The 25782-nt window shown below is 45.3% G+C and overlaps 1 protein-coding gene across 2 annotated transcripts in view; it reads left to right on the forward strand.

The window, feature by feature from the left end:
- Positions 1–3257: 3257 nt before the first annotated feature.
- The window catches only part of Ak5 (adenylate kinase 5), a 193904-nt gene continuing 171379 nt past the window's right edge, over positions 3258–25782 (forward strand). Inside the window, exons 1-5 of one of the 2 annotated variants that reach the window (XM_032897134.1) lie at positions 3258–3594; positions 12139–12325; positions 15808–15975; positions 16957–17126; positions 17212–17325. In XM_032897134.1, the coding sequence (XP_032753025.1) occupies positions 3535–3594; positions 12139–12325; positions 15808–15975; positions 16957–17126; positions 17212–17325 (699 nt within the window). In that variant the 5' untranslated portion in view covers positions 3258–3534. The remainder of the gene's footprint in view (positions 3595–12138; positions 12326–15807; positions 15976–16956; positions 17127–17211; positions 17326–25782) is intronic. The other variant, XM_032897135.1, reaches the window with a different exon arrangement.

Genomic DNA, 25782 nt, shown 5'->3' on the forward strand with positions numbered 1-25782 from the left:
GTGTGTCAGCAGGAACCAGCTCCTTATGGCTGACTCAGGGAGCAATCCCTTCCACAGCTCCTTCCTCCTCCAGCATCCCTGGCCCTTCGAAAGTCCTTGTCACAGTCTTGTGATTATCTACAGTTCCACTTCCCCTGCCCCTTCCCACAGGACAGGTCTGGACCGGCCCCGTTGCTTCAAATCAATAGAGTCAGCTTTAATTTTTTTTTCCCACCACACTGGCCGCTATCTGATAAGTTCTTGCTTGTGTCTGATTTTCCCCGCTCTCTGTGCTTTATCTGCTTTTGCTTACCACAGTCGGATGTTTGATCATTTTCTTTGCCTTTTCCTCCCCAGGTACTGTTTAAATCACTTACTGAATTTTATTCATTTGTTTGTTTTGTGTCTGTGTGCCTGTGTATCTGTGTGTATGTGTCTGTCTGTCTGTCTGCCTGAATTTGTGTAGGTGGATGGGTGCTGGCACCTGTGGATGCACATTTGGAGAGGCCAGAGGACAGATCTGGGGAGTCGGTTCTCTCTTTCCGAGCATGGGGGTCCTGGGGAACACGTCAGGTCATCAGACTTGTCGACACAGCCATCTTGCTGGCCCCATCACACTTATTACACACACTTATTAATTACACACATTCTCCAATGGAAACAAGGCTCGTTGCCAGCAAGAGACGGTGTCCTTCTTAGTTACAGCCATGCACAAAAACTTACCATAGTCTCCCAAGATGTGACCACAAGAGACAATTTTATTCATTTCCCCTCAGATGTCCCAACTCCTTATACCTTCAAAACGTAAAGCATTTTCAAAAACTGTAGAAATTAAAGCCTTACCAAGAGATTTTGAAGAGGATGGGGACAATTTCATTCGTATTTAATATAGAGTGAAAACCCATAAATCTTTGTTTAAACGTATTTGGGCATGACCCACTTACCTGAACATAAGGTAGGGAAATGTCACGATGTGCTAATTGTTCCCAAAAAAGCAGATATGGAGAGCATCATCGTTCCTTTGAGCTTGTAGGAATGTGTCCCCGCAGTGTGAGGGGCTTCAAGCCTTTTCCATACCAGCCTTAGAATCATCACAGAGCTGGTAAGACAGCACGGGTTAGGCAAGGATGTACTTGTGATCTTGTTCCTGCTCTCTTCCACCCCTTAGCCCTGCTTTTAAAGCCTGTACTTTCTGCATAGGCCCCGGCCCTATGAGGCTGCACCTCTCTACTCTGGGATATGCCAGAGAGCACCGGCTGTCATTCTCCAAGGCTAACGAAAACTTGCTACATCTGTTTTCAAGCTAGCTACAGTGTGTTTTCTCTGACCCTTCTCTGCTGGGCCTCTGCTGTCACTTGCTGGATTTACTAAAGACGCTAAGTCTCATGTATCACCTCAGAACAAGACAAATCATAACACCAGGAACAGAACCCAGGGAAGAAGGACCCCAAGAAGACCTACAGGAACTGACCGCTTCAGTCCCCTGTGCTTCTGCGTCTACTAAGCCACCAGACCCTAGGATTTTCCAGGATGGTGGTTTCACAGGGCAAAAAATGGCTTTGGCTCCCTCCAGAGCCTGCTGTCAACTAAGCTAGAGAAACATAAATAGAGACATATTCTCACAGAGGAAGCCTATGTCCTCAGAACTGAAAAATGGCCTCCATCAAGGTTACCACACGACACACCGTTATGGCACGTGGCTTCACAAATGTTCACAAATTTTATTTAATTCACAAAATAGGACTAATTAGAATTTGAGCTCCCTCCCTCTGGTCAAACAAAGCTGTATCCATCCTTGGGCCTGAGCAACAGAGGATGATGTGGACCAAGAAATAGGTCCAAGAATCGATCTTGAAACAGACATTCAGATGGTGATAGATCTTAAAACAGTCATTCAGATGGTGATAGATCTTGAAACAGACATTCAGATGGTGATAGATCTTGAAACAGACATTCAGATGGTGATAGATCTTGAAACAGACATTCAGATGGTGATAGATCTTAAAACAGACATTCAGATGGTGATAGATCTTGAAACAGACATTCAGATGGTGATAGATCTTGAAACAGTCATTCAGATGGTGATAGATCTTGAAACAGTCATTCAGATGGTGAGTTGTTAATCTGAAGTATTTAGTGTGCTTCCCGCCAGACCCCAGACCCAGGAGTCTGTAGCCTTTGCCTCCTTTCTCCCACGTACCCTCTCCAGAGTGGGCCCTTGCAAGCAGTTAGAGATCACATTCCCAGGAGGCCCAGAGCATCTCTCAAAGAGGCAGTGAAAAGACATCTTGTGTGGGGAATGAGTCATCTTGGTAGCTGTGGGGAGGATGGGTGCACCTTGGTAGTGATCTGCAACTGGGTAGGCACCAGTGTGCCTCGACAGCTGTCTTTTATTAGGGGGTTCTGATGGCCCTTGGGCCAGGGACCACATGATCCTCTAATCTGAGATCAACTCACTCCACTCATCCAGCCCTTTCCAGTTTTAAGCAGACCCCAGCTCGCCCCCACTCAGTCCTCTCTTCCTTCAGTGCCTCTGGGCAGAAGTGATTCTTTGACTACTCACTAAGTCTTGTGCTAAGGATTTCAGGACTTCTACTCAAAGCTTTAAGGAAATGTGAAACCAGTTGGCCCAACTTTCCTTAAGGACTCAAATGTAAAAAGACCCAACAGAACGCTTCCTCCTTCCCCACTCCCAACTCGCTGTCACTGAAAGACCTTAACTTTAAGAATATATGAATTCCCTGACTTGGGTTTCCCCCGACCCCCAGAAGAGCTCCTAATGGAGCTCATGGTAAATGGTGTGTGTGTGTGTGTGTGTGTGTGTGTGTGTGTGCTGTGTCTGTCTGTCTGTGGTGTGTGTGTGTGGGTGTATGATATGTGTGTGTCTGTATAGTGTGTGTATGTATGCCTGCGTGTGTGTGTGTGTGTGTGTATGTGTGTGTGTGTTTGTCTGTCTGTGGTGTGTGTGTGAGATATATGTATATATGTGTGTGTATGTGTGTGTGTGAGATATGTGTGTATACGTGTGTGTGTGTGGTGTGTGTGTGAGATATGTGTGTATACGTGTCTGTGGGGTGTGTGTGTGTGTGTGTGTGTGTGTGGTGTGTAGAAGTGAAAATGTATCCAGTTCCAATCGCCCGGTCCTAGATGCCCTGACCGCTTTGCGGGCTGGGGAGTGACTGCAGCCCGCGCGTCCCCACCCCCGCGTCCCGCGTCCGCCCGCGCAGCGTGACTGGCGGCCGCCGCAGCGAGCTCTGGAGGCGCGGGCCGAGCGCGCAGAGCCGGAGGCGGCGGCTGGTGGCGTCGGCCGCGTGGTCCTCCTCCGCGCCCCTCCCCTGGCGCTCGCGCTGCCTGCGCCTGGGAAGCCGCCGCTGCTCGCTGCTGGCTGGCACGGGGACCGGCGCGGACGCGGGGGCGACTGGAGCGCGGACGGCACAGCTGCCCGGGAGTCGCCGAGGGGACCCTGGCCTGAGCGCATCCAAGTGAGGGCTGCGCCCGTCAACCCCAACCTCGGGAGCCTCCCCTTCTGCTTCCCACTGCACGCGCCGTACAGCCATGAACACCAACGAAGCCAAGGAGTACCTGGCCCGGAGGGACATTCCTCAGCTTTTCGAGGTAAGACGTTGGTTGGGGTGGCCGATAGATCCCCAGTGACCATCCCCAGGGCTCAGAGGGCCAGCGCTCGGCCGCACCTTCCAGTGCGGAGTACCTAATGAAGGCACTCACGGAAGCTCGCTGTACCCTCGCCCCTGTCAAGTAGCCTTTCGCGCGGGTCGCTAGGGTCCCTTTCAAATGCAGGCTTCGAAATCTGTATCTTGGGATCAAGTTTCCCTCTTCAAGCTGGGTTCTGGGTGCAGGCTGCCCGCAGAGCATCTCCCCGAGATGGGCTCGCAGAGTGGACAGCAGACCGTGGCCTGGCCGCACTCTCTGGGGCTGAGGGTCAAGCCAGGTGAGAGCACTGTCGCCCACACCGATCCAGGACAAGAAACTGAAGGTTCCAGAGATCTAAACATTCCAGGCGCCAAGCGTTGGGACCCCCTGCAGGGGAGGGAAAAGCTTGGACGAAGCGACTCTCCCGGGGGGATGGCTTGAGGAGAGGGATGAAGATGGAGAGGGAGAGAGAAAACCACACAGGCATATACACACACAGCGCAGCCGATCAAGTGCAGCGCTATCTCCTGGGTCGATGAAGCTCTGCTCCGCCAGTCAATGAACTCCTGAGCGCATTTGCTGGTTGCTTGAAAGGTTCTTCAGGCTTTCCTCTGGGCCGCAGCCTCCAGCCCCAACCCTCCCTCCCGCCTACCTACACAGACTGGGTTCGACTGGGAGCGGCCAGACAGGCGTGACTCCTGTTGCTGGCCTCTGCTGGGCGTAGCAGCAGCATCCGCACCGGGGACCCGGGATGCGGTAACTCTCAAAGAACCTGAGAAAGGAGGCTTGGGGAATGAGCTAAAGGTACCTTGCTCAAGCCACAGCCGTCTTCCCAGAGAGAAGTCCTGCTTCCTATTATTCTCTCCACATTCCATCTAAAAACACCCTAAATCCGAAGTGCTTTCGCTTAGGTTATAAAACAAAATAAAATTCAAAAAAGAACGATACCAATCCAAGCTTCATAGGATGAGTCCTGGAAAACCTGGCCTCCCGTTCTAAAGGAAGTGGTAGAATAATATAATAATATAATAAACTAAAGGCCACGCAGTGTTCTTTCCCCGGTTTAGGGGATCTGTTCTCTTAAAAGGAAAGTGCAGCCCTTAAGAGAATAATTTTTGCAATACCCCCCAACTATGTTTACTGAACACAGAATGCCATAATTACAGTGCTTCGAGAGGTTTTGTTTGTTTGTTTGTTTTTTGCTGGGTTTTTTTTTGTAAATGTGGACATGAATAGCAGATTTTTTTTTAAAAAAAATTATAAGTGTTAAGAGTGAACCCGATTTTATTTCTACGCTTCTAAAAGAATGATAGATAATCCCCGGCAAAGCTGCCTGACTGCAAAATGTGGGAACTGTTTCTCTCCCTTGGTGCCAGGTGACAGCCAGGGTGGCCTTTCACAGAACTCGGTAAGGTGTGTGCTAATGAGCTGAGGTAGGTAGCTGCTTAGGCTTCAAGCTTTTCATTGGCGTTTCTGCATATGAATGGGATGTCTCCAAATAGTTCGCACTCTCAAAAGTGTGTCAGCTTGCTTACCTGAGAGGCACTAATGCAGTGTACTGGAGAAACTGGGTTCAGGACAGCCAAGAGCCAGACAGGACCAGGAGACTTCTAGGTTCCATTCAAACGGTGAGATCCACTGTGTGAGGCTCAGAGGGAAGCAGGGCCTGATTGTCCATGTGACGAGTACAGACCTCAAAAATCAAACACCTCAGGTTTCTAAAATGGGTTTCCTGTGCCAGAATTCACACCGTTCTGAGTATATAAAGTTTAACCGGGTGCCTGCCAAAGCCCCAGACAGTTACATAGCACATACCATTACTACATGACAGATAGCACATGTCATTGCAGATCATGGGAACAGACGACTGAATCACCGAAACCTACGGAAGTAAAGGAACTTCTCAGATTTCTCTGGGTGATATAGAGTATCTGCTAGGTTTGTGGTTGAAAAGTATTCCATCTTTAAAAATAAATTAAAAAACGAAACACTTCCAGCTGGTTCTGTTGTGTTCCTAATTCGCGGCAGCTTTGTAACATGACAAATTGTAACACGTAATTGGTCTCAGACCTTAGAGCCAAGAGTTGCAATTAGTTGAATGCTATCAAAAGTCTAATTAGATTATTTACGTTTTCAGAGGACTAACTCAGAGTCAAAGAAATAGCATCTACCACTTATATTCAGTCCTGGGATGCTGCTGGCTTTTAGGGAAAAGGACTTGAATTATCAATGAAAGAGTGAGGCTCACTGCTCCCTTTAAAAATCAAAATCCCTTCAAAAATCCTTTGGGGAACTAGTTTTGTTTGGGGAAACTCGAAATGTCTGTCTCCCACTCGGAAAACTTGCACTGCATATACCCACCCACCTTAAGCTTTAGGAAAAGACATAATTAACAGACCTGGATTTTAAGTATTAATGTTGTGCTTGGATTGTATACAAGGTTCAGAGAATCTGGTATTTTCTTTCACCCCATTCCATGTTTTCATAAAGTGTACAAGGAAGATTATGTGAGAATCTGGCTTGGAGTCCTAACCCTGAGACCATCTGGGTAATTACGCTTGGGAAACCTACTGATATCCCGGAAACAAGATTTGCTGACCCAAAAGTAGAGGTAGTGAAGCCCACGGGGTTGAGAGTATATGTGAGAGTTCACGTGAGAGACAAGACCTCACGTGTTGATACAGTTGGTTCTGGCCCACAGAGTAACAGGAGTGTGGACGCTAACCTGCCTCACAGAATTGGATGACACTTCCTCTGCCCCTCAGCAGATGATCTCATCTGATGAAGCCAAACCCACCCCATTCAGGATTTTAGAAAGCAAAGGCACCAAAGGCCTGGGGGTGGCGGTGGTGGAAAATACTGGTTTAAAAATTAAAAGCTATGTTAGGGTTTGTTAACATTCTGAAGGGTGAGTGCTTTATACATTAGTAATGTGCAGGTAGGAATAATAATGTATGCTTTTTCCACGAAACACTCTAAAGGAAAATATTTTGCACTTTGGACCAGTTTCCAGGAGTTGACGTTTTCAAAGGTGTAGAATCTGTGGGAACTGGCATGTGCTTGTCTCCATTAGTTACACACACCAGGCACCTGAGGGGTCCCTGCTAATACAGTGGCTGGCAGGAACACGGTCAGAGGGAGCTAAGACAGGGAAACTCAGGTTCAGCACGACTTAGCCAGTGCTGATTCAAACTTCTGGAGCCCGATGCCAAGTGGTTTATTTTTTACACATTTAACACAATAAAACTTGGAGAAAAGTTTCCCCATGACAGTTATCACAACAAAGCTTCAGGCAGGGCTACCCCAGAACTCCTTTGCAAAGTACACCTCCTTAGCAAAGCACCTGTGACGTTTACATACAGAATGCATCCTATTGGCTGAGAAGCAGTGCTCAGGACCCAGAGAGGAGGGGTTTATAATAAGGACGTATTCTATTGACTGAGAAACGCTGCTCAGGATTCCAGGGGATTCTGGTGAAGGCTAGCACTAAAAACTAGCAAAACATCACCAGATTAACAAGCAGTGTCTGCTCCAACCTTCCGGGTGAGCAGCTGTCGGTTCTTCCACGGAAGAACGAAGCCTGTGTGGTTGACAGTCCTGGTTCCTCTAAGTCTGTGAGCACGTGGACCTCTTGCTTTACAAGGCATCATGAATTAAAGACAAGTCAGACCATACTCTTCCCTCTATAATCTTATAAATACTGTAGAGATTTATTGCATACCAATCAGCATTTAAAATCTGACATCAAAATTTTATATTTGTTTTTATTATTTTTAATTGTGTGTGTGTGTGTGTGTGTGTGTGTGTTTGTTTGGCATGTGTGCACATGTGTCATCTTGCATGTTTGGGTTTGTACAGCGCCTGTGGAGGTCAAAGGTGTCAGGTGCCCTGGAGCTGGAATATACAGTTGTAAGCTGCCTGATATGGGTGCTGGGAACCAAACTTGGGTCCCCTGCAAGAGCAACAGAGATACCTTAACCACTGAGCCATCTTTCCAGCCCCTGACTTCAATTTTAAGTCTCACTTAAACATGAGTTTGGAATTATCTTGTAGTCCTAATCAAAACTCCAACATGTATGTACTATACACCAGGGAAGAAAGCAGATGGGGCCTACTCTGTTCTGCTGAAATCTTAAGATTTGGGAGACTGGCTCACAAATCAACATTCCAGTATAAATAACAAGTGTGGTGTTTCATCCTGAGTCCCTAGGAACATGTGAGCAAGGGTCCACAGGCCAGCCTGGGTTTTCAGAAAAGGCTTTGTGATAATTACCACGATAGGAAGCAAAGCCAACATTTGTGAAGCATGCGTGTGTTACATATCAAACACTTAATAAGCAATATATAAATGTATTTTTAAAAGTTCTTTAAAGCCCACCTCACAGCAGAGCTAAAGCCTTGCTGGCTTTAATAAACATGGGGTAAGACTTGAGGGGCATAAATAACGATGAGGACATTTCGTTTCCCATGATGCACTTGGTCTTGCCTTGATGACACTCTTCTGTATTAAAAGGCACGCCTGCCTTGCTTTTGAAAGGCAGAGAACACTGAGCTGAATTCTCACTTGTGCTCAGCATGATGGGAGGCAGAGACAGAGAGATCTTTATAGGTTTGGGACCAGCCTGGTCTACATAATGAGTTCTAGACTAGCCCAAGACTACATTGCAAGACCCTGCCTCTAAATAAATAAATAGATAGATAGATAGATAGATAGATAGATAGATAGATAGATAGATAAATATCCAGACACAATGAACTGGTCAAGAAGTTAAGGGGTTATCTTAAATCCTCAGTCATATCACAGTTTCAATCCAAACTCCATGAAATGCAAGAACAGAAAAGGGCCTGCTAGGAATCACGGTGCCTGGTTGTTTAAAATTATACTGTGTAGCCATAGCAACAAAACCGGCGTGATACCAGCATAGAGCCAGATGTGTAGACCAATGATACTGGTAGAGCCAGATGTGTAGACCAATGATACCGGCACAGAGCCAGATGTGTAAACCAATGATACAGGCATAGAGCCAGATGTGTAGACCAATGATACTGGCATAGAGCCAGATGCGTAGACCAACGATACAGGCATAGAGCCAGATGTGTAGACCAATGATTCCAGCATAGAGCCAGATGTGTAGACCAATGATACAGGCATAGAGCCAGATGTGTAGACCAATGATACAGGCATAGAGCCAGATGTGTAGACCAATGATACTGGCATAGAGCCAGATGTGTAAACCAATGATACAGGCATAGAGCCAGATGTGTAGACCAATGATACTGGCATAGAGCCAGATGTGTAGACCAATGATACAGGCATAGAGCCAGATGTGTAGACCAATGATACAGGCATAGAGCCAGATGTGTAGACCAATGATACAGGCATAGAGCCAGATGTGTAGACCAATGATACAGGCATAGAGCCAGATGTGTAGACCAATGATACAGGCATAGAGCCAGATGTGTAGACCAATGATACAGGCATAGAGCCAGATGTGTAGACCAATGATACAGGCATAGAGCCAGATGTGTAGACCAATGATACTGGCACAGAGCCAGATGTGTAAACCAATGATACAGGCATAGAGCCAGATGTGTAGACCAATGATACTGGCATAGAGCCAGATGTGTAGACCAATGATACTACAGGCATAGAGCCAGATGTGTAGACCAATGATACTGGCATAGAGCCAGATGTGTAGACCAATGATACAGGCATAGAGCCAGATGTGTAGACCAATGATACAGGCATAGAGCCAGATGTGTAGACCAATGATACAGGCATAGAGCCAGATGTGTAGACCAATGATTCCAGCATAGAGACAGATGTGTAGACCAATGATTCCAGCATAGAGACAGATGTGTAGACCAATGATACAGGCATAGAGACAGATGTGTAGACCAATGGAATGGAACGGAGGGCCTAGAAAAAACTCACAAAGCTAAAGACTCCCAATTTTTTGACAGAGATGCCAAAACAAACATTAGAGAGCAGACAGACAGACAGCCTTCTTAACAAATGGGACTGGGTACTCCCATGCAGAGTGGAACTAAGTCTGTATCTCCCTAAAAAATCGATTCAGAGTGAATCAAAGTCCTAATATAATATAGACCTGAAACTCTGGAGCAACTAGAGGAACACAGGGAAGACACATCAGGATCTAGGCACAAGCAAAGGCTTTCTGAGCAAGCAAACAAACCCCAGCGGATCTAGGCATGAGCAAAAGCTTTCTGAGCAATCAAACCCCAGCAGTTCCAGCAATATGAGCAAGGAGCTGAACTTCAGAAGTGTTTGTAAGACAGAGGGAAAATACAGCATACAGAATGGAGAAAAAAAAATACCATCTATTTACCTGACAAAGAGTTAGCATGCGTGACATCTGAAGAATCATAAATTTAAGCACCATCAAAGCAAATCATTCAGTCAATACCTGGACAGAAGAAACCAAGAATACAGTTCGCAAAAGAATTCCAAATTGGATTTTAAAAAATGTAAAGAGAAAAGCGGTCAACACCGTTAGTCATCAGGGCAGAGCAAATCTTCACCGATGAGACTCCACCCCCCCTAGTCAGAAAAGCTACTGCAAAGAAATGGAGCAAACGCTGGGAGCAAATGCTGGAGAAGTTGCCAGAAGTCTTAGCGGAAGGAAGTTCCTTATGTGCTTCTTGTGGGGATGGAGCCACGAATGAAATGGGTTGAAGCTTTAGCTCCTGTCCCAAGTGCAGGAGACCCCAGGTAAAAGCCCAGACACTGCATAAGCCAGATGTATGGAACCCATCACAAGGGAGGCAGGGTCATGAGAATTAGGTGTTCAAGATCATCCTCGACTCCTTGGCAAGTTCAAAGCCACATTAGATTGTGTGGAACCCTGTCCAAATGTTTTAATATTTTTAAAATATTAAAAATATACCTACCATATGACTCCAGGCTACTTCTAGGCACTCAAAGGAATCTAAGCCAACCACACAAATGCCCACACACCCATGTTTATTTTGGTACGATTCACTATAGCCGAGATTATGCTCAGCTTAGGTGATAAACAAAGTTAATGCCATGGTTGAATGACACTCCCTGCCTCACTTCCCTTGGTTTCGCCCATTGAGCTTTTTTATACTTCCCAGGCTTACCTGCCTAGGGACGGTTCCGCCCACAGTGGTGTGGTCTCTGATATCAATCATCTCTTGGGAAATCCCATTAACAATCCCACTAACAGGGCCTCGGGACAATCTGATCTAGGTAATCCTCCAGTTGGGACTCACCCAGATGACTCTGGACTGTGTCAAACTGACAGTTAACAATAACTAGGACAGACGTTGATCAACAGATGGATTTTTTAAAATATGATACTTGCACACAATGGAGTCTTAGCCAGTTATTCAGAAGAACAAAATCCTGCCGCTTTCAGGGACACTAAAAGATGCGATTGGAACTGGAAACCGTGTTAGGCGAAATAAGCCGGGCCCAAAAGACAAATATCACAGGCTTTTTCTCATGTAAAAAATCAAGATTTAAACAAATAAGTGGCATCGAAACAGAAAGGCGCTGGTTGTGGTGAGGAAGGAGGCTACAGGGGAGAGGATGCTGGAGAAGCACCAGTATTGCGTATCTTGTCTTGTGGACGGAATCTAGACTTAACTATACATAACAATAGAATGGCAGGAAAGTGGAGTAGGGACCCTTTCCGGGTAAGAGGGACAAAGGAAGAGGGAACAAGAGCGGACAGACTACGGGACTGGACAACGTGAACATGAGCGGAGCACAATGAGATGCTCACGGCGGTTATGCAAATGCCATTCCGAGGTCTAGTCTGTACAACGAAAAGAAAACAACTGAACCGGGCGAATTTAGAGAAAAGGCATAACAGCGTCGTAAGAAAGATCCTGTGTGCTAGTGGGTGTGTCAGCTTGGTGCAAGCTAGGGACATCTGGGAAGAGGAATCTGAGAGGCATTCATTGTCTTCTTTAATAATCGACGAGGAAGGGCTCAGCTCACCGGTGGGCGGTGCCACCTCTGAGCAGGTGATCCCAGTTATATTAGAAATCCAGATGAACTAGCCACGAGGGCAAGCCGGCACGGCATTCCTCCATGGTTTCTCAAGTGCCTGCCTCCGGGTCCCTGACCCAGCAGTGCTAGCCTCTAGACTCCTGCTTGAGTTCCTGCCTCCTCCGCCCTTCCCCCACCCCTCCCACCCCCGCTCCAGTTCCTGTTTCCCAGGGCCCCTGCTCCGCCCTCCCCCCCTCCCCTCCCCTTCTACCCCACCTTCTACCCCCCCTCCAGTGCCTGCTTGGGGGGGGGGGGCTGCTCCAGTTCCTGCTCCCAGGGTCCTGCTTAACTTCCTGCTCCAATGTCCCTATGTCCCTCTGTGATGTGGGACTGTGATGCAAGAGTGTAAGCCAAAGAAACCGTTTCCTCTCCATGCATCTAGAGCTTTATCACAGCAAAAGAAAGCAAACTAGGACAAGGTGTCAAAATAGATTTTATTTTTACCTTTTTACACATATATATTTCAGAGCCTGCTGAACGGCTTGATGTGTTCCAAGCCAGAAGACCCCATAGAGTACTTGGAAACTTGTTTACAGAAAGTCAAGGAGCTCGGAGGCTGTGACAAGGTGAAGTGGGACACATTCGTCAGCCAGGAAAAGAAGACGCTACCACCACTAAACGGAGGACAATCACGAAGATCCTTCCTCCGAAATGGTAATGTGTGTGCAGAATGACAGGCGTCTCACGGGAGAGCAGACCTCTTTAAGATACACCATGCAGACTGGAGAGAGAGCTTTCGGTGATTGGGTTGATAAGTGTTTGGGGAGGATTTATCTTTTTCAGTTGCTAATTCTAATCGCCCGTGATAAGGGGAAGAAAGCAACATACTGTTTGTCGGCAATTTTCTGTAAGTGTAATGAAAGTTTGTATCGCTAAACTCATTAGCTTGCAACATAAATTACATGTAAGAATGATGGTTTTATTTTTAACATTGCAAATAGGCCTTTTCCAAGTACACAAGTAGAATGCAGATAAAATTAGTAGTTATTATATAACGATTCAGCATTTGTATATTAGTCAGAGTCTTGGCTGGCTAATATTGCGTCCAAGTACGGAGTACGTATTAGTGTGTTTTCATTAGGTGCACGGATGGTTTATAAGGGTTAATTTAATAAAGATTCACGGTGACCATTGAAGATAATAGATTTGTCGCTTGAGTCGAAGACACGGAAATAAACTCATTGCCTGTGTCAGGAACAGCTGAGAACTGGAAGCTGTGGTGTGTGGAGCAGATTCACAGTTTTTCAATCTCATTTTCAAGCGTTTGTTTGTCGAAAACATGGGCCACTCAGCCTTCTCGGTGCAATGGAGTCCTGAGTTTAAGAGTTTGTAAATGCAGAATTAGTTCCACTCAAGGGAAGCTAAACTAATTCTTTTCCAATGGCCGAGACAGTTATATTTTCAAAATTTAAACTACGTTCAAAATCGTTCTGCAGCGAGGTTGGAAACAATGGCTCAGTCTTTGAGACCTGCTGCCTACTCTTCCAGAGGCCCTACCTTCAGCTCCCAGTACCCGGGACTGGCTCACCAGTGCCTAGATTTCCAGCTCCAGGGGATCTGCTGCCCTCTTCTGGCCTCCACCGGCACCTGCACTCACATGTGCATACCCCCCCCCCACACACAAATAACAAAATAAAATCTAGAAACACTGTCTCACAAAAGTTTCAGCCACACCAGGAAGTTGAAACAAACTTTCTTTGCAGTAACTAAAAGGAGGAAACAACTTTTAGTATTTGTGGTCACATCAGTCCTGACCCAGTTAGATTTTACTTGAACGTGGGGAAAAGTCATGAGGTGCTAGTTATTAAGAAACTCAAGAAGAGGAAAGTAGAAATATTATTCCCTCAAAGACATCTCCAGAGAGAAAAGTATCTTCCCTTGTCCACATAGCAGTGATTATGCTGCTAATTATATTTTTGTTAATCATCAGACAGACCTTTCTGTGGACTGCGCTCAAGAAAATATTACACTTTGCTGTCCTGTACCTGGAATATCTGCTGAGAAGATACAAAACATTTTTTTTCTAAATTCATTTATTTTGCAATTACAAATTTTTTATTTTATAAAGTGATCTGTACTTTTATCTGTTATGGTTTTTATTTGCTTTGTTTAAAATGCTGAGGATTTGGACTCAAGAGACCTCATGCAGGAAAGAAAAGCACTCTAACAACTGATCTGTAGCTTTGCCCCTTCCTAGACATAAACCATAACTTGGTGGGTTAGACCACTACATTCAAGAACATTTCTAACTGACCCCATAAACTTAAAGATTTCTAGAAATAGAATGATTCATAATGTTCTGCAAACATATTGACAGTGGTATACGAACATACAGTTATCTTGACAAATTATTCTGTGACATGAAATATTTCATCATCTAAGTGCATAACTTAAACGAAAATACCATAAGGCAAGGGCAAGCAATTGGCAGACAGATCTTCAACTTACTGCATTGTTAGGCTAAAGCAGGTTACTATAATCGGTGCCTTTCCCGAGACAGCCTTTCCCCACATTTTCTAAACACTCCCTGCTACCATCCAAGACTCCTTTATTGCAGTCAGAGTCTAGCAAGTCAGAGGTCAAATGATCCCATGCGTTGTTATCAGTGGAGGACGGGGAGTCCCAGCTGATGAGCGCCTTGGGAGATGAAGCATGTGCTGTGTTTAGAAGCTTTGTCAACTACTGAGAGCCCTCAGGGAAGGCCAGGTAGCTCCCCTTCTCCCTCCTGTAAGGGTTGTTTGCAAGTTAGGGTTCTCTGCTTCTTGGGTGACACAACACCTGGGATAAGAAACCATGAACTATAAACTGACAATGGCAGATACCGTCCGTCCATCTGTCCATCTGTCCATCCATCTGTCTGTCTGCGGCTTGCCAAGTCTGTCTTCTGGACACCACTGTGTGTTCGTGGTTTCTATTTCCAAGTGGGATCCACTGCCTATGTTCCATCACCCGTGTTTGCTCTAACTTCTGAATCTTCCTCTTCTGAAAATCCTTTCTTATGACTCCAGCCCAAATGCATTTATCATCCTGATCTCCTGCAGAGTTTACCAAGAGAGCCTTTCTCCCTGCTGGGCATGTGGCTGTCAGATTAAAATACATATGTTCTAGAATGACTAGAACTGAAGAGACAGCTACCGCTTAGCCTCCTACTAAGATCACACCGCTCCATACACACACACCCCACACATATACAGACACACCTAGAAGTAAAGGTCAAATGCTGTTGTCAATATAGACATAACATTAAATCTTCACATTTACATTGTAAGTCAACAAAACCAAAGATATCCACCTTAGTTACGTTCTGCTGCTGTCAAGATCAACCACAACCAAGCCAGTTCTCACAGAAGAAAGCATTCAGTCATTCAACTGAGGGGCTGGCTTATGGTGTCTATGGCCAGGAGTGTGGCAGCAGACAGGCAAATGTCTTACAGGGAGAGTGCGAGACACTGGAAACGTGCCATGGGTCTTAGCAACCTCAAAGCTTAAGTCTGTAACACACTCCTCCAACAAGGCCACACCTCCTAATCCTTCCCAGAGAGTTCATTAACTAGGAACTAAGCATGCAAATATATAAGCCTATGAGGACCATTCTCATTCAAACCACCATGGAACTAAATATTGAGAGTTTAGAATATAATATCCAAAGGTATTGCAAATTAGATATTTGATCTTTATGCCACTAAACACTTTACCAGACCCTCAGAGTAAGGACACATTTTTATCTGTGGAGAAAATAGAGTATATTCCACATAGGCACTGAATCCCTGGGCAGCTGGGTAACATTAGGGTCTCAAATTCCAGAATAGCATTGCAAAGGCTGTGAAGTAAAATGAAACAATGCTGGGCCGAGTTACCCCTTTTCAATGCAGGTGGCCCAGTCTAGCCTATCCATCTGTGTCAATAAAGTTTTATTAGAACACTGGCCCCTCATTCACTGATGCATTGCCGGTGTCCATATTCGTGCTACCATGGGTATTGAGCATGAGACGATGTGTCTCTGAAAGTCTGAGTTGCTAAGGAAGCCTTTGAGAGACTGGCTAGTTGATACAATTTCTTGTACTCATCGGTCAACTGTGAAAAGTGCTTCGCTCTTCTTTGTTTCTCCTTTTCAAAGTTATCCTACTCTTTTTCAGTCATGCCTGAAAATTCAAACTTTCCCTATCGGCGGTATGACCGGCTCCCTCCAATCCATCAGTTTTCCATAGAGAGCGACACGGACCTGTCCGAGACCGCAGAGCTGATAGAAGAGTATGAGGTCTTTGACCCGTCCAGGCCTCGGCCCAAAATCATTCTTGTCATAGGTATGACAGCAGGCATGGTGGCTCTCCGCGATTGCTAGCTTTTGTTTGAAGTTCACGTCTCGAAAGCAAGAATTAGGTAGCAAATCCGCAAATGTGGAGTTGGGTGATAACGAGCGAGCAGAAACTTCAAGGGATGGCAAGTGGAAACGGTTTAGAACAATTTTCAAGAAGGCAGAAACTAGAATTCCATTTAACACTTCCTTCACAGTCTTAAATGCCCATTGAAACATCACAGTACTTCCCTATAATGAATTGCAAATAATATCGCCAAGAATTTTATGAATCTGCTGCTTTCTCCATTTAAACGTTAATGCAGATAGCTAGCCAGCTAGATATTTTCTTTTTTAAATGGGGGATTTTACTCTTCTTAATTGGCAAATAAAACTTTTATTCCCTAGTAACCACAGAAGGAAAATAAATAATAATGCGTTGCGAGTATTCACGCGAGTGCAAACTAGTGCCTAGAGTACAGTGTGTTTCCATCTTATTAGCAAGCGTAAGAGACTGGTGCTTTGCGCTGCCAGTGACCGGTGGTCATTCTGCAAAGAGCGACGATAAAAGCACTGTGACTCTTGTGCTGAATACGAAAATAGAAGCCTAATTCCGTGTCATAATGAGTAGCGACTGAACATATTTTAAGTAGTTTAGGCAAGGAAAGTATTTTTTTTGTGTGTGTGTGTGTGTGTGTGTGTGTGTGTGTGTGTGTGTGTGAGAGAGAGAGAGAGAGAGAGAGAGAGAGAGAGAGAGAGAGAGAGAGAGAGGTATGTGTACACAGATGATTGTATACGTGTGTGTGGTTTGTGCTGTGTGTGAGCATGTGTGTGTACACAGAGGTTTATGCATGTGTGTGTGTGTGGTGTCTGTGCATGTGCGCATGGAAGCAGACTTTGTCCCATGTCGTCATCTCCTAGGAGAATGGTAGCTGTCATGGACGAATGCCTCTTTCTATAAGGTCTTAGGTCTGCCTATCTTGAATGTCAGGTGGTCCAGGAAGTGGAAAGGGGACTCAGAGTTTGAAGATCGCAGAGCGGTATGGATTCCAGTGCATTTCAGTGGGAGAATTACTGAGGAAGAAAATCCACAGTGCCAGCAGCAACAGAAAATGGAGCCTGATCGCCAAGATTATCACCAACGGGGAGCTGGCCCCACAGGTACCACTGCATGACTGCCTGCTCTCGGGCAAGAACAATTGCTCCTGCCTGGAGTACACTGTAGATTCTCATCTTTGTATTAAAGGAGACGACAATCACGGAGATAAAACAAAAACTGATGCAAATACCCGATGAGGAAGGCATTGTTATTGATGGATTCCCAAGAGATGTTGCCCAGGCTCTGTCTTTTGAGGACCAGGTAAGAATATCTCCTAGCATTTTTTTTTTAGTTTCTCTTTTCTATCTGCTCTTTGTTATCTGTCTATCTATTATCTATTATCTAACTATCAATCAATCTATCCATCTATCTATCATCTATCTCTCTATCCATCTATCTATCCACCTATCTATAATTCTATCTTTCTATCCATCTACCTGTCTTTCTTTCTTTCTCTTTCCTTCTTTCTTTCCTTCTTTCTTTCTTTCTTTCTTTCTTCCTTTCTTTCTTTCTTTCTTTCTTTCTTTCTTCCTTTCTATATTTCTATCTATCTATCTATCTACCTATCTATCTATCTATCATCTATTTTTCTATCTATCATCGATGTGTATATGTATGTATGCGTGCGTATGTATCCATGTGTGTGGGTGTACTGAACGAGAACTATATTAGGCATATATTAAACAAGCTTTCTACCACTGAGGGATAGCCTTATTACTATTAAGTGATTTTAAAAATATGTCTCACTTTGTACTTAAATTTTTGGGATTAAATAACAGCAACAAAGGCAAACAATGATTTCTTGGCAGCTTTCTGAATTCCAGTCTGAAATAGGCAAATCCATCCGTGTATGTTGGCAAAAGGTTTTTTTCTCCCCTTGGCAAATGTTTGAAAGTTGAATACATCATCTGCCAAAAAAAAAAAAAAAAAAACAAACCCTCCATAAAAATTGTTAATAGAATGCATTAATTTTATTTAAAAGTGTAGTTCTTTATAAACTTTATTTCAAATACTTGCTCTAAGATGCCTTTTGATGTTTAACTTCTTTAAAATAAGTCTCAGTCAGCAATGCCCAGGGATGAACTTGGGATCACCGTACACCGCCATCCTTGCCAGCTGACGAAGGCCTCCCTACTGGGTTAAGAAATACTGGGCTGCTTTTGTTAAGGTGCTGTTCAGCTCCTCGAATGGGGTAAATTATGCTTTCTTAGCATCTACTGTATCCATCCTAAATGAACACAAAAATTGAACGACTGTGTCCATTGATGTTTGAAAAGACTCATAAGCCAGTGTGGTATTTTCACTGCTCAGAATCCTGGAACCACTCTTCTGGAATGTGCATTTCGGTTAGGACAGAGGAAGGGAAAGAGGGGGATGCAGACATGGCTCCTCCCATACAGCACATGCAGCTCTCCTAGAGACCTATCAGTCTCTGTCTTCACTCACACTTGGGACGTGCCGAGAGTCAGAGTTCTGGCTTTGGGAACCGAGCAAGCAGATCCTTCCAGCATAGTCTACAGTCACGTCTTGTTCCCTGCCACACTGGATAAAATCCAATATGTTCCTAAGCTTACATCTCAGTGTCCTAGAGTTTCTCGGCCATGTTGGCTGTGCAGTGGTACCTGACGTTGATGCTGTGACTGAGGCTACAGGAGTTCCGTGGATGCAGGGGCAAAGCTGAAAGGTTTATGTCAAATGTCAGGGTTGGTCCCATCCTGCCCTCCTCATGATGTGTAGGTGGAAGCCTACACAGGATATTTTTCTCTTTCTACCTCTGACATCAAATGGGCAAGTGTTTCCACATCAGTTCTTCATCATCAACTGAGCATCCAGGAATTAATTCTGCTTAATCATTGAGCATCCAACGATACTGGAGCTCCCACTGCCTGCTCCCCCCCAACATGCCAACCCAAACCCCAGCAACTCCCTGTATTTAAAGGTGAATGACAGAAAAATGACAAAACGTTCTGCCCTTCATTAGTTTTATAAGTTACTGGAAAGACTGAAAGAACCCCGGAAAATATGTGGCTTACATACACTGGTATATTATAAAGGATGCAACGTAGGAACAGAGAGGCATAGGGCACGAACTATCAGGAGAGGACAGAGCTTCCCAGTGTGTGCACCAAATCTACAAGTCCTGGAAATGCCAAGAAAGTTTTAATAGCCTTATCTCCAACCTCCCTTCCCTCCCTGGGTATCATGGAGTAGAGCTGAAGTTGCCACCACCCACTCTGTCCTGAGTCTACCTGAGGCCTTTTCCATGGACACCTCATCCTTGCTGACACATGGCCTTCTGAGGGGTTCTTAGGAAGAGCCAAAGACACGCATGCCCGGCACTCAAGAAATTCCAACGGCTCTGTGCCAGGAACAAAGACTGTGTTTTTACCAAAGCCAAACATCATGTTTTTCTTTAGTATCTTTAAAAATCGATTTATTTAATTCCGCTCATTTTAGTGGAAACACACACACTGAAACAACAACGCACGAAAACAATTCCATTTACCTCAAGTTTTGCACACCACAGATCTAAGGTATAAGAAGAACTGTATATGGTGCCAGCACAGCCATTTTGATAAAGCAGCCAATGCTTGCCTGGCTCATAAAACAAGGAAGAGTGACTCTTTTCCTTCCCCTTAAGGAAATACCAACACTGAAATTGGTCAGGCAGCTTTTCTCCTTGATGGGACCATGGCTCCCTCCCTGGGGTTACTCTCCCATGTAAAATGCTGCCATTATCAACTGTGTGCTTGAAATGAGGGCTGTCATCACATACACATTCTAGCCGGTCTTTTGGGAAGATAACAAGAAAGGCCTAAAGTCCCAGGCCAGAAAATGACATCCAGCCCTTATGTTCACTGGTTCAAACCCAGCCCGTGTGCTCACTGGTGCTGTTCACACCCAACCCTTGTCCTCACTGGTGCTATTCACACCCAGCCCTTGTGCTCACTGGTGCTATTCACAACCAACCCTTGTACTCACTGGTGCTGTTCACACTCAGCCCTTGTACTCACTGGTGCTGTTCACACTCAGCCTTTGTGCTCACTGTCATTGTTTACACACAACCCTTGTGCTCACCACTGCTCTTCACACCCTGCCCTATGCTCACTGTCATTGTTCACGTCCAGCCCTTGTGCTCACTGGTGCTATTCACACCCAACCCTTGTCCTCACTGGTGCTGTTCACACCCAGCCCTTGTGCTCACTGGTGCTGTTCACACCCAGCCTTTGTGCTCACTATCATTGTTTACACCCAACCCTTATGCTTACCACTGCTCTTCACATCCTGCCCTATGCTCACTGTCATTGTTCACACCCAGCCCTTGGGCTCAATGGTGCTGTTCTCACCCTGCCCTTGTGCTCACTGCTGTTGAGAATTTGGCCATGCTATCTCCATGGAGAAGACTGGGAGTGTGATCCACTGGGGTAGACAAGGGTCTGCAACAACTTCATGACTTCATCTTGTCCCAATTTGCCTCCCTGGCCAGGCAGAAGTGGATGTGCTTCCTTCCTCCCCCACACAGCACACCACCACTCAGCTTGGTGAGCACCTGAGCGTGATCGCATCTTCCCAAAGCTCAACACTCCAGGTGCATGGGCAGTTCCCTTCGCTAGGCTTGGCTTTGCTTCTTATACTCCACTAACTACAACTTTAAAGTCTCTTCCCTCTCACCACTAAAGAACTAGAAGCACAAGACTAGGTTAGGTAAAATAAAGCCTCCCTTAAGAGGGGAGAAATCTGAGGGCGTGTGCTGAAGCCCTGGAATCATGAGCAGTTGGTAAGTAACCCCTGTGGGTGGATTGCAGGGTGCCCAGCACAGGAGTAGTTACTGGTCCCACACTTGCATCAGCTGAGCCCCTTGATTGTCATTACTGTCTTCTGAGGTTTGAGTCTCTGAGGTCTTCCCTGAGGTCTTTACCACTGCAGAAGAGGGTGGAAACAATCTTGTGTTCACCTTGGGAAGCCATTTTCCTCTTTGAAATGCTTTTATTGGTGTGTAGACGAGGGTTTTTCTTGACGTGTAGACATGGGTCTCTATTGATGTGTGTGTCTGTATTGATGTATAGACATGGGTTTTTCTTGATGTGTAGACATGGGTCTTTATTGATGTGTAGACATGGGTCTGTATTGATGTGTAGATATGGGTCTTTATTGATGTTAGGCATAGGTGTGCTCATGCTTTTGCTATTTAGTTATTTTGTTTGGTGACACATTTCCAACAGTGCAATTTTCTTAGAAAAAAAATCTAAATTATGTCCTGATCATGGAAGGGCATCCCTCTCTTGCTACCATTTTAATGTCCTCCACAGGTCTATGTGAGACTCTGGTCTCCCAGGTAGATGTGTTGGGAGGTTCTACAAAGCTTTGAGAGGTGGGCCTTTATGGGAAATCTTCGTATCCTTGGAGGCAAAGTCTCACAGGGATGGTGAGGCCCCTGCTGGTTTCCGCTCTTCCTGGTTGTGATATAAACACTCATTCTCATGTGCTCCCACAAGGATATGCCACCCTTGCCAGAGGCACAAACCAGTGCGGCCACTCAATCTTCTAGAACCACGAGACAAAGATCTCTTTCTCCTCGATACTTGCCTGTGTGTCAGGCGATCCCTTACAGCAATGCAGAGCTGACGGATACGCTTCACCTGCTTTTCCAGGTGGGCTAGTCTCTCTACTTAGCTCTTTATCAAGACAGCATAGTCTTGGTTTTAATTTCAAATATAGTTTTTTTTGTAGAGATTGGTGTGTAGATTCATTTTCAGAAATGTCCTATCCATGTATCCTAGTTTCTGTGTTGGGGTAAAATATTCCAACGAAAAGCAACTTCAGCTTACAGTTCCAGGTCCCAGTCCACCCTTTTGAAGAGGTCAAGACAGGAACTCAGCTAGTTGTAGAACATCTACCTGGAAAGGCAGAATAAATGCATGCATGCCTACTTGTTTGGCTAGATTTTGTTTTTGTTTTTCTTCCACTTTTATACAGACCAAGGATGAAATGGTCCTGCCCACGTTCCGGTCTCCCCTTTTCATTAAGCCAGTTAAGAAACACCCCTCACAGGCATGACCTACGAAGTCCTTCAGTGAGAACGTCTTCCCTACAAATTCTAGATTGTGTCAAGCTGACAGAACTGACCGGCACAAGTGACCGTTGCCGTGTTGCTGTGTGTAGTAGGCCTAGTTCTTAGCTGTTAAATACGGTTTTCTAGTTTTCCACATAAAAATCTTGTGCCGTTTTGTTAGCTGTGTTCCTTTTAAGCTTACAGCATTACCGGCAAATTGCCCGTTTTTGTAACCTATTCTTCTCGGTGTTTGGCTGACCTTGATAGAATTACTGCGTATTTGTGGTTTGTTTCTGGCAAGGCTTCTCTTCCGTGTTTATTCATTCATTTTGAAGGCCTGCTTCCTTCCCCATATCTCCGGACCCTCACACCTGTCTCATCAATTCATTACGTTCCTTTACTTCAGAGAGTTCTTCTGCTAGACATAGAATGATTCGGAGGGGAAAACAAACACCAGGGTGTTGGATATCACACAAAGGAATAATTTAAGTAACTACATAGGAAGTAATTTTGAATCATTTCTCAGGCCTTCCCACGAGCCAGCAGTGGTCAGTGAGTTTTGCCTTTGCTAGCCTGTTTTCCTGATTCGTGTGCAGACTCCCCGAGACCCCAGCGTTCTGCCTCGAAGAATGAGATGACAGTACCTCACAGGATGGTGGTGAGAGTGAGAATCTGTAGTTCTGTAGTTCGCTGCACAGTCTTGGCTCTGTGCTATGCCAGGAGGGTGTGATGACATACTGTGTGATGATTACTAATGGGCCTGGCCAAAACAACCCCCTATTGATTTATAGCCGGGAAGGCCGGTTCTTTCCTCCTTCTGTCATGGGCTGTGAAGGCAAAGAGTCTATTCCTTCTACAGTCTATTTTTCAAACTGACCGATTAAACCATCAGAGGCATCCTTCAGGTCTTAAGGCTGCCCACGACAGCGCCCCTTTGAGCTTGCCTTCTGAATTTGGCTTTAAGCCTCTGTTTAAAGATCTTGAGCTTCTACAAATGGCTGGAAATCAGTGCAGAGCCCTGGAAGCCACAGTCCAGGGACATTCAACATTTCCGGGCAGGAAACCTTTGGAAGCCCACTAATTAGCACATCCTGGTTCCATCCTCCTCCTCCTCCTTCTTCCGGCTCCTGAAGGGGAAAAAAATTGATCAGTTGAAACCAACCAGAGATGAAAACAGCCCAGAGTTCCAAAACGAGCCGTGGAAGAGCTCCTCCCGAGAGCGCAGATGCTGAACTCCGGGCGCTCAGTACATGTCATGAAGTATTCGGCCTTCCGGTGGAGCACCACCATTTCTATGCCTGAACAATGACAGCCTCACTCTTCTGAGTTTTAGAAACACTGTCTCATTAGTAAGTCCCTACAGGAGACTCAGTTCACCCACATGGCCATGCATGCAGACAGCCAGAAATGTAAGGTACCTTCAAACATCTTTATTTACATATACCTTCATTCTATATACTGTTTTCGCTGGGATATTTGGTGGATTGGTGAAGGAATTCACCCATTATACTAGTGTAAAAAAAGAGGACAAGTTTATTTAGGGAGCTCTCCTGCAGGGAACAAATGACATGGCAGTACCAAAGAACCAAATATAGACAGCAGTGAGCTCCGAGGGCTTCTCATCCCCGTTTCCTTAAGTTAAGCCTCTTTATGTGCAATATCCCAACATCTTACTCCAACTGAGTAAATAAGAAGACCCCAACTTGATTGGTATTTGGTTCTGGATAAGGAGGGCGAGCCACCTTGTGTGTTGCAATTCCCATCAGAATTGAGAACAATTCTAGTATTTGGTTGTGGCTGATTTTGCTTGGCCACACCCTTCTGATGTTCTAGTGTTTGGGTAAAACACAGCTACAGTTTTGTCTGGAGATGTCTTCTGGACCAGGTTTTCATGGAGGACCTGTGCCATGGCCTCTCTCAGGCTTGACCTTCCCCATAATATTACCCTCACACCCAGTAGAGCTACAAATTCGAGTTTGGAAGACGGTCTTTATTAGTTTACTTGAAATGAACAAGTATATTCTGGTCTGACTCCCCTCGGAAGGGTTTGCAGTGTGTCATGAGAAGATGGCCACACTTGGGATCAGATTTAGTGGAAGGTCCATGTGGCTTGGCCAGGGCGCTAAAGCGAAGTGTGACTTATGGTGAGAGGGCGTTGAAGACTGGGCCTAAATATCCTCTTGAGTTAGAATTCTAGAACTGAGAAGAAAGAAATCTGACAAAAGAATTGAAAAATAGGGGTATGGTTTTCTGAGCGAGTGTGGGATGGGGAAGGGCAGCTACTAAGGCAGTACTATCCAGGTGTGTGTGTGTGTGTGTGTGTGTGTGTGTGTGTATGTGTCTGTGTGTGTGTCTGTGTGTGTGTCCTGGACATGCAGAACCCACAGGGAAAGGCTGAGCTGTATAAAGCCTGTTTCCAATAGCGTCCAGAGGATGGAGGCCATGGCTGTGTTTCAAAGAGGGAGAAGTAAAAAGTAAAAATGTTTGATCCCAAGTGTGCAGGTTTTGAGTGGAACCCAGTCTTGTTCTCCATGAGATATATAGAACCATTTGAGGTTGAGTCTGTTTAATTTTGGAAGGAATGGATTTGATCAGCCATTGACAGAAGCAATTGACAGAGACAGAAACATGTAGAGAAAATAAGGAATCCTATGAGACGGATCAAAGGAGCCAGCCATAGCTACACTCATCTAAATTATGATTAGAAAATGGGCAGGGAAAAGAAAAACAGAGCAGCGGGCAGGGCAAGAAGGGATTTTATTTACCTCCTGAAGAAGATCACGGGATAGCAGGAAAGGGAATTCGAATTTTTCCTAAGCTTTCATGAAGCTGAAGAGAATCAAGTGAAGATACCAGCTTAGCCAAGGACAGTTACGATGTGCTAATTCCCCCAGAGGCTTCTGTGGTCTGAGGTGCACTGGAGGGGTTAGAGGATATGATCCGAAGCCTGGGCTGCAGAGTCTGGCTCAAGCCTAAGGTTGGGTGGAGATGTTTTCCCCAGGAGCAGTTGAGAGGACATTATGAAATTTACTTAGAGTCAGACAAATTTATTTTGATAAAAGCACATCAAAGGGATTTTGTGGGAGTTGAGATAGTATTTTCCTGGGATATCACAAGTAAGGATCAGGGTGTCATCAGGTCGTACCCCAAGAGCAGAAGTAGCAGCTTTGGGTCACAGGTTTACAGATGAACTTAGCTGCATGGGGCCTTAGGGTCCACTTCTAAAGAAACAGCAAAAGTCTTTGATAGGTTTATTGTTCCGGTGTGGCTCTCTTATTCTGCACCTTAGGTGTTTGTTATAAAAACGGGTTTTGTATCAGACAGGTAAACCACGTTAGTCATTTTCTGGCATTTGACTACTACTGGGGTATTTGATAAAACCTACTAGATCCCTTCTAACCAGTCTGGTGCGGAGTATCTGGAGGATGAACTCTATATGCCTTCAGGAACACCAGCTTCCCCAGGTCAGTGTGACAGCTGTAGTCAGAGATGCAAAAAGTTTGCTTTAAAATACTGCTCATTAACATTTTCTCCAGTTATACGTCCTTGCCGAGTTTTAAATACCATGTAGGTGGCCAAGATTCGCCGTTTTGTATGATTGATTAGAGTTCTGTCCGAGGCCCTTGGTTGCTGGAGAAGAGGTTGCACTGTAAAGCCTTTCAAAG

This window comes from Rattus rattus, chromosome 3 (genome assembly GCF_011064425.1).
Source record: "Rattus rattus isolate New Zealand chromosome 3, Rrattus_CSIRO_v1, whole genome shotgun sequence".
Classification (NCBI taxonomy): domain Eukaryota; kingdom Metazoa; phylum Chordata; class Mammalia; order Rodentia; family Muridae; genus Rattus; species Rattus rattus.